Raw genomic sequence first — 13,637 nt, forward strand, 5'->3', positions numbered from 1 at the left:
ATAAATAATCCTCTAAATTTATAGCACATTTGGCTCTTGGATGAAGATGTTTCTGTGCATATGCAAGTCCTGATAGCACACTGCGCCTGCAGAGATTTAAGTTGTCACTGCCTGCCTGCCTTGCTTATTCATGTCCTTTCAAGCAAAATGATAGTTTGCTGTGGCAGAGACAGACCAGTGTGGGCAGTTTCCTTCATCTGGCTCTAGCTCTTTGTACACAGTTGCCAGGATCCTTTTCTGCGCCTGCCAGTAGGCCTGTGCTGCCACCTTAGCATAACCTGTAATATGATATTTCTGGACCATGGTTTGCGTATGTGGTGCCACACTGAATTCTCTTGCTGTGTGTTAAACTTCCAGGGCGTGAAGATACTCGACGTGATTGCTAAGCAAAGAATCACCAACGTGCCCCGAGACGATATAAACCTCCGTCCTGATATGTATCCCTGCAGCCTTTGCTGGAAAGATAATTTAACACTGATTATTGGCTGGGGAAATTCAGTAAAGGTACAATTACCTGTCTTTGTAATAAATGCTTGCTGCTATCACAGACAAACAGAGGATTATTTCTGAAAAGCGAAGGCGATAGGGGTGGGGGAGAAGAGAATTTGATTTGACTACTGTGTGGCGAACTCCTGCTGCCATAGAAATGTCATTGGGCTGACCTTCATAAGAAGGAATAATGACAAATGCCCAGTGGTCAGACGGATTTCTCTGAGCGTGTGCAGTAGGCAAGGCTGTGGGCTGATCCTCCCTTCTTTGTCTTCAAGAGATGCATTCAGAGAGCTGTTAAAAGAGAGTCCTGAAATTCATTCGCTCTGCTTAGTCCAGGCAGGAAGTACATGGGCATTTGGGCAACAGTTTGTCATTAGTGGGGAGTGAAACCTGAAGCTGGGGTGCTGAATGCATGATTTATCAGAGACATCATAAAACAGCAGTCAAAATTCAGCTGTTGCCCTCCAAAAGAAGCTTTCTGTAAAGCAGTGTCAGCTGTTAATTTCTTATCCATAAGACAGAATGGAAAGCCAAAAGAATATAATTAACTTTCTAGGACTGCTATCCTAAACACACGTAGGTTGAAGTAAGTCTAATTTAAGTCATTGGGACTTAATTAGACTCGTGCACTTTAAGAAGCATAAAAATTAAAGCTTAAAAAATAATAACCTTACACATTGTAAAGTTCTGGAAGTGTTTTTATAACTCATTTGTAAAAGTAGACATTTTTCAAGTTAATAAAGAGTTTAGTGATATAAATGGGTTGACATTTTGTTATTCATAATGTTAATGTGCAATTAGCAGCATGGAAAGTTTTTTTTTTGGGGGGGGGTAATTAATCTGTAGTCAGAAAAATAACCAAGTCTTGTGGCCTCTTAAAGGCTACCAAATTTTTGATGGCATCAGATTTCCTAGACCAGAATCTTCCTAGACCAGAATCTTCTCAGATGCATCTGATGAAGGGGAGAAGTTGGTTGGTAGCAATCAGAGTGATTACAGCAACTTAATGTAGCTGTTCATCTGGAATATGTGAAAGCACTAGTAAAATTACTGCTATGTTAGCAGTTCGAAGAAGCTCAGACTTTTCTAGAATTCCATTCTCTCCTGAGATGTTTTCTTGCTTTATTTGTAGCTCTTTCCTGCATCTGTTTATTTAAATGCTATCTTGTAATCATCATGGTTGCAAGTTCTTGGGAGGCTTTGCCTATATATAGTAAAGGTAAAGGGACCCCTGACGGTTAGGTCCAGTCGTGGCCGACTCTGGGGTTGCGGCGCTCATCTTGCTTTATTGGCCGAGGGAGCTGGCGTACAGCTTCCGGGTCATGTGGCCAGCATGACTAAGCCGCTTCTGGCGAACCAGAGCAGCGCACGGAAACGCCGTTTACCTTCCCGCCGGAGCGGTACCTATTTATCTACTTGCACTTTGACGTGCTTTCAAACTGCTAGGTGGGCAGGAGTAGGGACCGAGCAACGGGAGCTCACCCCGTCGCGGGGATTCGAACTGTCGACCTTCTGTTCAGCAAGTCCTAGGCTCTGTGATTTAACCCACAGTGCCACCCGCGTCTATATATACACTATATATAGTCTGAATTACGTAATTGTCTGAATTAATTTTAAGATTTATTGTAATTAATTGATGTCTGTTTTTATACATATTGTCTTGTTTTTATTATGTTAGCTGCTCTGAGCCTAGCCTCGGAGGGTGGAATATAAATATAAATAAAATTATTATTATTATTATTATTATTATTATTATTATTATTATTCATTATTATAAATGGAGTCTCTCTATTTTCTAAGGTAACTAATCACAATTAACTAACATAATGATTTTATTTTACAGATATGCTCAGTGAAAGAGCGACATGCCAGTGAAATGCGAGATCTGCCGAGTCGTTACGTGGAAATAGGTATGCGTATGACATGTTTGCCATTAATTTGTAGAAAAGCATTTTGCAAATAGCTGCTTAAAAATAATGTCATCTTTTTTGTTTTGTTTTAAATGCGAGCCTCATTTGCAGAAGCATAATTCTGTGCATGCAACATTTCACTTGGGAATACTTTGTAGGGGTAGATTTAGGGCTGTGGTATTGCAAAGTATGGCAAATCGCTTCATTGAAAAAAATTAACCCCCCCCCCAAAAAAAAAATAGCCTGAGGACAAAAGGAATATGACACTTTGGAATCTGTTTGGTCTTCTTTTGTTTGCTTCCTAAACAATGCCCTTCATTTCCTTTCACTTCCATCAGTGTTTACCCACCTGTGGTGATTTTTTGCTTTCATAGGAATAGTTTTGCAGTCACTTCAGCCAGGAAACAATACAATATTAAGATAGTATGTAATCTGCTAATGTAACTCTGTCATACTTACCTCCTTTTTTGTATATCTGTCTTTGGCTTTTGGGATTTATTTGTTCCTAAGGTGCCTGCTCCGGGTTTCAGGGGCGTGTTTTCTTTGTGTTTTGTGTTCATATGACCCGGAAAAACTGTCTGTGGACAAACGCCGGCTCCCTCGGCCTATAAAGTGAGATGAGCACCGCAACCCCAGAGTTGTTTGTGACTGGACTTAGCTGTCCGGGGTCCTTTACCTTTTTAAATAAAAAGTAATGTTCTCAAGTATCTTCTTGGTAGAAACCCTCTAATAGGCAAAAAAACAAAGCCAAACCCCAGTAATCCTTCATGTAGTTGGTGTGGCCTGTATGCTGCAGTGTCTGGAAGACTGGCTTTGGATGACCATGTTGTGCTTCTCTGACCGCATGTGTGGAAAGACATTGCTCTGCCTGACACGTGGCCATCTGATTCCCACCACTGTTTCAACTGCTGTCAGGAAGTGGTTCCATACACGTGGTCTTCCTGATGAGTGAACAATTGCAGTTGACTCAAGCATATGAGTGGATAACGGAGGCCGTTTAAGCATATTCTTTAGATTTGCCAAGAGAACGAGGGCAGGGAGAGCGCCGAAGAAGAGCAATGTTGTCATAAATCTGCCCAGACACATATTGTAAGGGTGGAGTATTTGTGGAGACAGCTTCTTTATCTTCCGTCTTCCAGCACAGAGTCTTCCTTACATATTTGAGGATCAGTGCTTTATCTCACTTAGCTTCTAACAATCCGTTTGAGATTTCCCATTCTGGTTTCAGTTCACAGCACTTCAGGTCCGTTGAATGCTCTGAGCATCACTCCTTTAAACAGGGGCTGGATGAGGCTGGGGGGAAGGTTGTCATTTATCCACGTTGTAATAGAGACTACAATGCCTTTTTGATATCATTTAGGGGCATCTTGCTTAACATTCTCGTGTCGTACCAGAACATCTCCTCCTGATTCATAGTCGTCTAAGCTTTTACTTGAGGCAGTTCATGATATATGATAATCTTCTTCAATGATTCCAGATACCCCCAGTGACCAGTTGCGATTTTGTTATTGTTGACAAAATGTAGCCTATCAAGTGCATTGTGGACTGGCTCATATACGGCATTTGCTTGCATGACTGGCCTTCCCAGGGGAGGAGTGTCTTTGGTGCGCACCCCTCCCCACTCCCATTTATTCAACTTTTTCATACCTTGTTTCGTATCACAACTGTAGCACTTCCTCTCCTCTCTTCTCCTCTCTGCAAGGATGCACATAAAGGTGCAAAATGTGTTTATGTAGGAACATAGGAAGCTGCCTTATAGTGAGTCTGTCCAACAGTCCGTCTAGCTCAGGATTACTGTATTTTTCGCTCCATAAGACGCACCTGACCATAAGACACACCTAGTTTTTAGAGGAGGAAAGGGGGAAAGCCCTGTTTTTGGGGGGGATCAGCTCAAAGCTGTGCAGCTTCTTTTGCAAAGGGGAAAAACCCTGTTTTTTTGAGGATCAGCTCAAAGTTGTTGAGCTTACTTTGTAAAGGGAAAAAAATCCTGGTTTTATGGGGTTCAACTCACAGTTCTGCAGCTTCTTTAGGAAATGAAAGGGAGCCGTTTCTACAGTTTCCAGACAGATAATCTAATCAGCCAGTCACATGTCGCTGGGGAAACAAACGGCCTCCGTCTGCAGAACATTCAACAATGGAGGCCTGGGCAAGGGGGCGGGGCCAAAAAGGGAGCCAGCAATCAACCGCACATTCGCTCCATAAGATGCACAGAGCTCCATAAGACGCACAGACATTTCCCCTTAATTTTAGGAGGAAAAAAGTGCATCTTATGGAGGGAAAAATACGGCAACTGGCAGAAGCCTTCCAGGGTTTCAGAAAAGGAGTTTTCCCCAGCCCTGCCGGAAGATTCCTGCGGCTGAATCCAGGACCTTCTGCATGCAGAAGCAGCTTCTCTGCCACAGAACCATGTCCCTTCCCTAGTTTTGTAGAGAGGCTACAAAAGTTGACAAATGATTTGGTGCAGAGCAGCCCTGTAGTTCAAGGGGTTTGCTATTCTAGAGTAAGGACCATCTTACATATTTTCAGGACCGATGGGTTCTTTTGCGCCGTTCACCTGGCCTCTTGGCCTTGGGTATCTTGGCCAGTTAATGATAGGAGGAGGGGCACTGTGAGGGCCTTGCCCACCACCTTTCCCCTCTGTTGCTGGGAGCAACTGCAGTGTTGGGAAGCCAGGTAAGCAGAGCCACCTTACTCAGCTCCACCAATTGCTCCCCTTCATTTCTGCCCACTGTGTTTCCAAACACAGGGTAAGCATGCACCAGAATACTTTGATCGTTTAAATTGTTTGCTAGTGAAGAATATCCTCAGAACACATTTGTGATGTCTTCCAACCATGGCCAGGAGACGCAAACATGTTTGCATTCAAACAACGTAGCGGGCCTGTGGTAGTTTGTTAGGCTATAGGCTCTATAAGACTAGGGTTGTGATTGCATTCACCATCTGCATGGACTCTCTAGTATAGAAGTCAAGAAATTAGGCTCTTCCAGAGGTAGCTACCAGGGCAGAGCTGCCTCTCTTTCCCTCTGTCTGGACAGACTGTTGGAAACCTGACTATCCCGTCTTTACAGGGCAATGCTTTTGTTACAGTCTCTCTGTGTGACAGAGGGAGACTGATGCCCTAAGTCCTTCCTGCTCCATCCCACAGCATCTGACAGTAGCTAATAATTCCCACTTAAAGTTAACCGTTGCACTTGAATTGTGTGTCTGATGCAGCACAAGTCTTATGGTGATAACAGTATATTCTGGTTTGGCGTTATATAAATGTATTTTACACTGGCTCGCTGCTTTGTTCCGCAGGGGGTGAGGGAGATAGAAACCCTGAACGCTTGCCTTTTAAGTTTTGCTATCTCTAGAGCACAGTATTGGAAAGTACCGTTCCCTCACCTTCTCATTCTGTCGTGGTGCTGCAGTAGTTCTCATGGGACAAAAAGGAAAATATTTTCCTCCCTAAACTTTGTTAAGCATCTTTTGATTGGTGCTACAAGATAATGCTGGGTTTATGTCTAAGAAGATAAAACCTGATCAGGTTTGACACTGTTAAAAGGTGGCATTAGGTGCAAAACTTGCTTGCCTTGCCTTTCTACATTTAGGAAAAAATGTCATAATTTCCACCTTTTATCTCTCCTTTTTCATTTTTCAATTCATTGATTGCCTTCTTCTTGATGCCTCCTATAAAAACTCTAGCAAAAATGCATCTGCCTAGCCAAGATGTGTGCTAGATGAGTGGATTTTATAGGTTCCGTTGATTATAGCAAAGCTGTATTTTGGTTGGGAAATACAGATACAGGATTTAGAAAGAACACAACTGTTTTTTAAAATTGAGAATCTGTATGTTATTAATGGCAGTTGTGGATATGCCAGTCCAGCCTGTCTCCTGGAGCTTCATCCACAGTGCACCTCTCCCATGTCCTTTGTATTCATGCAAGTAGTATGTAAATTAGTCCGAACAATGGGATGTATGAGTGGATTGCTTCAGCTTCAACTCATGGTAGGTTTCCACAGTGGTCCCTCATTATTAATCATTGGACCAATCCAAAAAATGGATGCTTCCTTTGCTTTCCAGTGAACTGTAGTTCCCTTACTGGGAAGACATTGGATTCCACTGTGCACACCCAGGATTTAAAAAGACTTGTGTGGTCCCAGTCATGACTCAAATGTGCACAACTTTTACCATCATAGAATTTGTAACAAACGAAACAACATGTAAAATGTTTAAAAGACAAATACTGATCTATTTCTCTGCGAATTTATTAGCGTAACTGTTAGGATTACAAAATTCATTTGCCTGCTTCAGGGACTATGTATCTGAATGGTGCTTTATGATGGTAATACAACTCTTAGTTAAGGTCAATATTAAAGCCAGTTTCCTTTTTTTGTAACTTAGTTTCCCAGTTCAACACTGAATTTTACATCAGCGGAATTGCACCTCTCTGTGACCAGCTTGTCATACTTTCATATGTAAAGGAGATTTCAGAGAAAACTGTAAGTATTTTTCTGCAAGCAAACTTCCAAATAGACACACAAAAAAGTTGTGAGCCAGGCATAAGGTTCTTAAGCACTCAGACAGCAGTGTTCCACACCTGTTCGTTAGTTGGCCCCAATGTGCCCAGTGGGACTCACCCTTGAGGGAAGTTCATAGAAAATTCCAGACTTATAGCTCTCACCACCAGGAAATACGGGGGCCAAGGCTAATAGAAATGTGTCCAAAATACCATGACGGTACCATGTTGGGGGGAAATGGGCTAGTAGTAACCGAAGGGATTTAAGTTGGGCGACAGACTTGCTGCAGCTACTTCATTTTCCAGATAAAATAAGAACATTCCTTCCAGTAGCACCTTAGAGACCAACTAAGTTTGTTGTTGGCATGAGCTTTCTTGTGCATGCACACTTCTTCAGATACATTGAAACAGAAGTCACCAGATCTTTATATATAGTGAGAGGGTGTGGATGGGTATTACTCAGAAGGGTGGTGGGAATGGGTGGTGGGAATATTTTAATATTTGGTTGGAAGCCACCCAGAGTGGCTGGGGAAGCCCAGCCAGATGGGCGGGGTATAAATAATTTATTATTATTATTATTATTATTAAATCCAATGTCTCTATTCAGACCAGGTCTCTCCATGGTTTTAAGTTTGGTAATAAGTTGCAATTCAGCAACTTCTCTTTCCAGTCTATTTCTGAAATTCTTTTGTAATAAGACAGCTACTTTGAGATCTTGTACAGAATGTCCATTTTCCAGGTTAGGCTGCAGATTTAGCTTTTGTGGTACCATAAACTCTTCACACTTAAAGCAGCTAAAGTCATATTTTTTTTGGGGGGGGGGGGAGGGAGGTGTTTTGCCCATCTCATAGCAAACAACGGCTAGAATGCTGACGAGCCAGAAGTTGTTCATTCCTCTGTGTTTGTTTTAAATCTTTAATCTTTTGGCACGTGTATGAACAGGAATTAAAGCTAAATTGCAGAGTGCCGCCTTGACATTGCCCATGCTCTTAAATAAAGCCTGTAAAGATGATTGGCTGCAGGTCACTCGTGTCGCTGTGAGCGATGTGAGGAGAGCAGCTGTTTGGTCCCGTTGCCTCCGTTATATGTGTCCGGCTAGACAAAGGATATATTGGATCACCAGCTCTTCTCAAGAGTGAATCTCCAGAGTCTTCACGACACATTAGTTTAACAATACAAAATGAAAGAGAGGACGGGAAGGAAGAGGAGAAACCCTTGACGTTACAGCATTAAGAGGGGCAGATGCTCTTGATCATCCCTTTGATAGCAAGCTGGCATTAGACAGCCATTGCTATAGTAACCTTGAGCAATGGGGTGCACACTGTTGCTAGGCAATGAAATGCCGTTGGCTCATGGTAACGCTCAAGTCTATTGAAATCAATAGGGTCAGCTTCTAGCCCTCTTGCAGGACAGCCAGATTATTATTATTTATTATTTTAAAGGAAAGGAACAAAGGTGCTTGTGCAGCTTCTCCCGAGAGAGCTAATACTGTAGTTCCTCTCTATGAGTGAGTCAAAGAAAACCGAGCGACCTTATGAAGGAGGAGGTGATGCTGGGAAATGAGGGGCTGGTAGGAGGCAATTAGTAATACTAATGAGTCAGGATAAAGAAATCTGGCCGTTCAAAGTTTACCCCTGCTTTGTCAAAAAGCTGACAGGGTAGAGGTTCATTTTTCAAAGCACTGATATGCCCTAGATAGCAACGTAGGAGATCTCTATGAGCTTGTAACGGCAGGTGTTTGGCAACAACATGGGAAGAATGAAACCGTGTTGGGGATTATTTGAGAATTCACAAGAGGAAATTGTCATGAACACATACCACCTATCACCTGCTTGCTGCTCCTTCACGGATGTTAGATTTTTTAAAAAAACTTTTTAACCTTGAACATGCACAGCTGAAACTTTTTATGTATAAACTGAAAAAACCAGTACCACATTATTTCAACCATAGGAGATATATTTGCTAGCAAGCCAGTGTTGCACATCACATTTGTGCAAGATGGGAAAATGCAATATTTGTGTATTGTGTGAAGCAGCTGCTATTTGTGGTGTTTAAAGAGACAGATTCTGGGAAATCTCAACCTTTAACATAGTTTTAAGTAAAGGGAAATGGCTTATATAAAGATCTTCATGATTTAGTGGAGTTCTTTGAAAATTTCAAGTTTAATAGGCATTCTGCTCGCATTCCAACGATATTATGAATCCAACTGCAGAATGGAGACATTTGTGATCATTTGTAGCCAACATTGCACTTTGTATATCGTAGACTTATGTGTAAAGAAATCCTACCAATTAAAGATTGGCTTTCCTTTCTGCCTGATTTAAGTTTTTGTGTGTAAGCCAGCAGATCGCATATATCATCAGAATCTGGCCCAATAAATTTGTTCTGGTTACAATAATGTATTTTAACAACAAATACATTATTGTAACCAGATTCTGCCATGTATTACAATATAGGCAGTCAAAGGAGTAAAAATTCGCTCATTCCATCACAAGAATGAGAAGATTTTGTTGTTTGAATATATGTGCAGGTGGCGGTATTGATGTTGTTACAAAAAGGACTTTCTTGAGATTTATAAAGTTCAGAGGATCGTTACAGAGTCCATTTCCTTATAATGAGAGAGTGCTAGAGACGTGTTTTTGAACAACCAGATGTGCAAATATGCGAGCAGAACATTTGGGGAGCAGGCAGATAGAACACAACAGCTAATCCTGGATCACATTGCCATAGAATGATATTTATGAGCCCCTGTAGCTCTGCTATGGCTGTTTCCAGTTTAGCTAACTCCTATTTAGTTCCCAGCTCAGTCTGATAATCTCTCTACCCAACTAGCACCAAATTGTTCCTCTGTCTTTTCCACTATCTGGAAGTTGTAACATCACAAAGGCATGAGATGGATTTCCAGTTACTAAGGACCATTATTTTCTCTTGTTTTTCACCAGATGCCAGGTTATTCAAAACTATATAGCTGTAGGTCCGCTGACAGTAATCAAGACAGCCAACCTTGTTACAACACAAGTGATATTTCTGTGGCTATATTAAGTGTTGGCAATAGGGAATCCAAATGAGCAGTTGGAAACCCCTGGGGCTTCTCATCTGACTCCTAGCATAAACTTTCATCCCAATGAATTGCTCCCCCTGCGCCATTATTGCACACATCAGGCAAAAAGCTTTTTAGGGAGCAGCGTAAGACATCTTCTTGAGACCCTGGGAAAATGCTGCCAGTCAAAGTGAAGGCAGCACTTGGCTAAATGGGAGCTATTTGGCTGACACAGTAGAAGGCAATTCTCATTGGGGGGTTTCCATTGGCTGCTTATGCAGAAAAGAACTTGGTTGCAAAAGGATACAGTTCAGATTATCTTTTCAGGTATATTAGAAAACATCAACAGGTTGTGTGCTTCAGTGCTGTGTGTGGTTTTCTTTCCCCCAGGAAAAGGAGTGTTGTTCCAGACCTAGGCTGGATATAATCCAGCCATTTCCTGAATCTTGTGAAGAAATCTCCTCTGATGCTCTAACTGTGAGGCGCTTCCAAGAAAATGAATGCCGTGATTATTGTTTGGGTGAGAAATTTGCAGTAGTCTGGCCATTATTTTATATGTTATTTTGATTGTCAATTTGCGTTCAGCTCCAGGATTCTATTATGGTTAAGCCATTGTTCTGTGAAGCACAAGGAGCTAAGAGTGGAATTAGAGCATTGCTCCGGTTGTCAGGGTCGGCATGTCTAAATGTTACAGTGTTTATCGTGGATGATTTCAGCAAGAGCCTTGGAATTGGTCGTGTGGCAGTACTCTGAAACTGATCCCATGTATTCTTAGTTCTTCTAATGGACCAGTACATTTGTTCCTGATCTCTTAACAAGTCCCTTAAGAGAGAGCAGCGAGTGTTTGCAGAGGTCCATTGTCAATGAGTGCTTTCTGTTTGTTTCATTTAGGGGGTTGTTGCTGGGTTTATTTTGGGTAATGCACATGGGTCAATTTAAGAAATACTGAGATGCAACATTAATTTACTCAAGCAAAAGGCATCCAGAACACCTGCTTTCAAAGAGGTCAAAGCTTTTACTAAGTGGTGAAATGGGTAAAATTGTTCCTGTGTCTCTTGCAGAATATTCAGAGGGTGAATCCCTGTTTTATATCATCAGTCCAAGAGATGTTGTTGTGGCCAAAGAACGTGACCAGGATGACCACATTGAATGGCTCTTGGAAAAGAAGAAATATGAAGTAACTTTTGCACTTTTCTCTTTAAATTCTTGTCAGCGTCAATGAGTAGGCCTCACTGAATGTCTTGTTTTCTGTTTTATGACTTCTTAAATATAGTTTTTTTACAGGAATTATTCCTGTGTTACTTCGAAAAACCCAACAGGTTTAGGTGACAGGATGGTGCCTTATCCATCCACAGCTCATTGCATTTGCCATAGTGTTGTAGGCTAGGAGTTTGTCCCACTGAATTCAGTCGGACATATTTATAAGCAGACATGTATATGATTGCACCATAAGCAACATATGTGAGAACAGCATCTGTTTATTCCTGAATTGTACTATTTGTGTCCTCTTTATTTTTTCCCCCTGCCCTTTAAAGTGTTCCCCCCTCCCTCTGTGGTGTTTCACAACAATTAGAATTAGCAGCATTTCCTTAAAAATATATAGGTTACTTGCTTTAAAAGAACAAAACTGTCCACCAGATATATGACTGGAGAATTTCTCTCTCTCTCCCTGTGTGCGTATGTGTGAGAGAGAGAGAAAAAGAGAGAGAGAGACTAAAATCAGAGTGGAGTTATTTGGGAATTACTTCACTTGCTTATCAGAACAGACCAATAGTCTGTTGTCCTAGAGAAATCCTCTATATACATGAGACTGACCCCATTAAACCCAGTGGGACTTACTTCTAAATAGACCTGCATTGGATTAGGAGTTCTAATTTGAGATAACCATGGTGAAAATTGAGGCAGGGTGATCTCTGTTCCAGTTTAGTTCATCCAGAACACTTTTGCTTCTGGCTCTACCCATCAGGCCCCAACAGGGAAAAAGATTGCATACCCTGGTCTAAGGCTTAACAGTTGTCGGAAACTGCTGATGCAGTGGTTGCAAGCAGTCAAAATGAAGTATGAAAATTAAAGTTAATTTCCTGATTTTGCATACTTTATTTCAGTTTCTAATCCTCTTAAGTTTATTTGACTTCATAATACAGCACTTTTAGCTCAGAATTCCAGCTTGTGCATTAGAAGTTGTTGGGGCTCATCAAGCTATCTGTTAGGCTTTATATTTATCAAAGAAAAGGAACCTGAGAAATATATGTGATAAACACTTTATGCAACATTTAAGTATTCAGTTGCCTTTAAGACTGGGTTCCCCAGGAAAACGTGGTAGTTTCTAACACAGGTTTTTGTTACGAAGTCTGTGAACTCTCTTATGCTGTGAATAACTACAGTACAAGTAAATAAAGGGATCAAGCACATGCTTCTGTTCCCGGTTTCTTATAGTCTCATTTGCGTTTCACTCTGAAAACGTTCAAGTGGGTTAATTCTTCCCAAGGCGTATATGCAAGTTGGTCCACGTTGAACGTCATTATGCACGAAGCACTGTTTCATTGGATTGGAAAGGCTTTCAGGCATATTCCACAGAAAGCCCTTTGTTTAATAGTCAGGGAATAGCTTGTGTTGTAACCCACATTAAGCTTTCACTTTTCATTTTGGGTAGCAAGAAGGTAGCTCTATTTCTGCACACACAAGATGCCAGCTCAGTGGATAAGCCACAAATTAAACTTAATGAAAAATCATTCTCTTACTAGTGCTGGATTTATTCTTTGTCTTTTAGTTGAGCACTCAGAAAACAAATCAAGGTACTTTTTTTGACAGGTGTCTCTTTACAGCAGAGGCTTTTTTGCTGGAAAATGAACTCCTGTGATTGTACCGCATATGATGCCATCCTCCCGAAATTTGATCTTGATGCACTAATGTGGAGTGAACCCAGATGGAACCCAAGATTTCCCCCCCCTTTCTTTTTAACAATTGCTTTTGTTTGAGTATGAATTCAAAGCTGTTCATTCGACCATGACATTAAGCATTCTAGTGCTTTCAAACACAAGGCACAAGAAACAAAGCCACACTTTTCCAGATTTCTCTACAGAAGTTTTGAATACTTGACTCGGGTGTCATCTCTGCTTGTGTTTATATAGGAGGCTTTGATGGCAGCTGAGATCAGTCAGAAGACCATGAAAAAACACAAGATTCAGGTAAGTCTGCAAACTGGATTTGAATTCTTTTAAGAAAAAGAAGGAACACAAAAGGCTCCTGACCTTTCAGAAATAAATTAATAGTTTCTCTCTGCGCTAAGCGAGGCCTAAGGTTGCATGTATGGGTGTTTTGTGTCTAGTCTCCCCCTCCCCATTCCATTTGTAACATCTAGTAGCACTTAACTTGCCCCCTGATGTCAAAGTGCCCCACGTTTCTCTTCCCTCTGGGATGTGGGGCTGTGGTAGAGAAATACCAGTATCGAGATGCAGATAAATTGCATATGTCACGGTGGGAGAGGGTGAATCTAGACACATTATTGCTGTTCGTCATAACACCTGGTTTGGCCCAGGAACAGATCATAGTCACTGCCCAATCAACCTATTTATCTTAGTGACACACTCAGCCAGTTTAATTTGCCACTCTAAACCTAAGGGCATCCCAAGCGGAGTTTGAGCCGAGGCTTGTAAGTTTTTAGCTATGGAGTGTATGACTCAGTCCCAGGGTCAC

The 13,637-nt window shown here is 41.5% G+C and overlaps 1 protein-coding gene across 1 annotated transcript in view; it reads left to right on the forward strand.

Moving 5' to 3' along the window:
- Window positions 1–13,637, forward strand: part of VPS41 (VPS41 subunit of HOPS complex) — a 107,786-nt gene that overhangs the window by 62,609 nt on the left and 31,540 nt on the right. Inside the window, exons 9-14 of the mRNA XM_083577743.1 lie at window positions 358–504; window positions 2,336–2,402; window positions 6,787–6,884; window positions 10,332–10,461; window positions 11,003–11,118; window positions 13,073–13,129. Coding sequence (XP_083433869.1) covers window positions 358–504; window positions 2,336–2,402; window positions 6,787–6,884; window positions 10,332–10,461; window positions 11,003–11,118; window positions 13,073–13,129 — 615 coding nt within the window. The remainder of the gene's footprint in view (window positions 1–357; window positions 505–2,335; window positions 2,403–6,786; window positions 6,885–10,331; window positions 10,462–11,002; window positions 11,119–13,072; window positions 13,130–13,637) is intronic.

Source organism: Podarcis filfolensis, assembly GCF_964270895.1.
Source record: "Podarcis filfolensis genome assembly, chromosome: 12".
NCBI lineage: Eukaryota > Metazoa > Chordata > Lepidosauria > Squamata > Lacertidae > Podarcis > Podarcis filfolensis.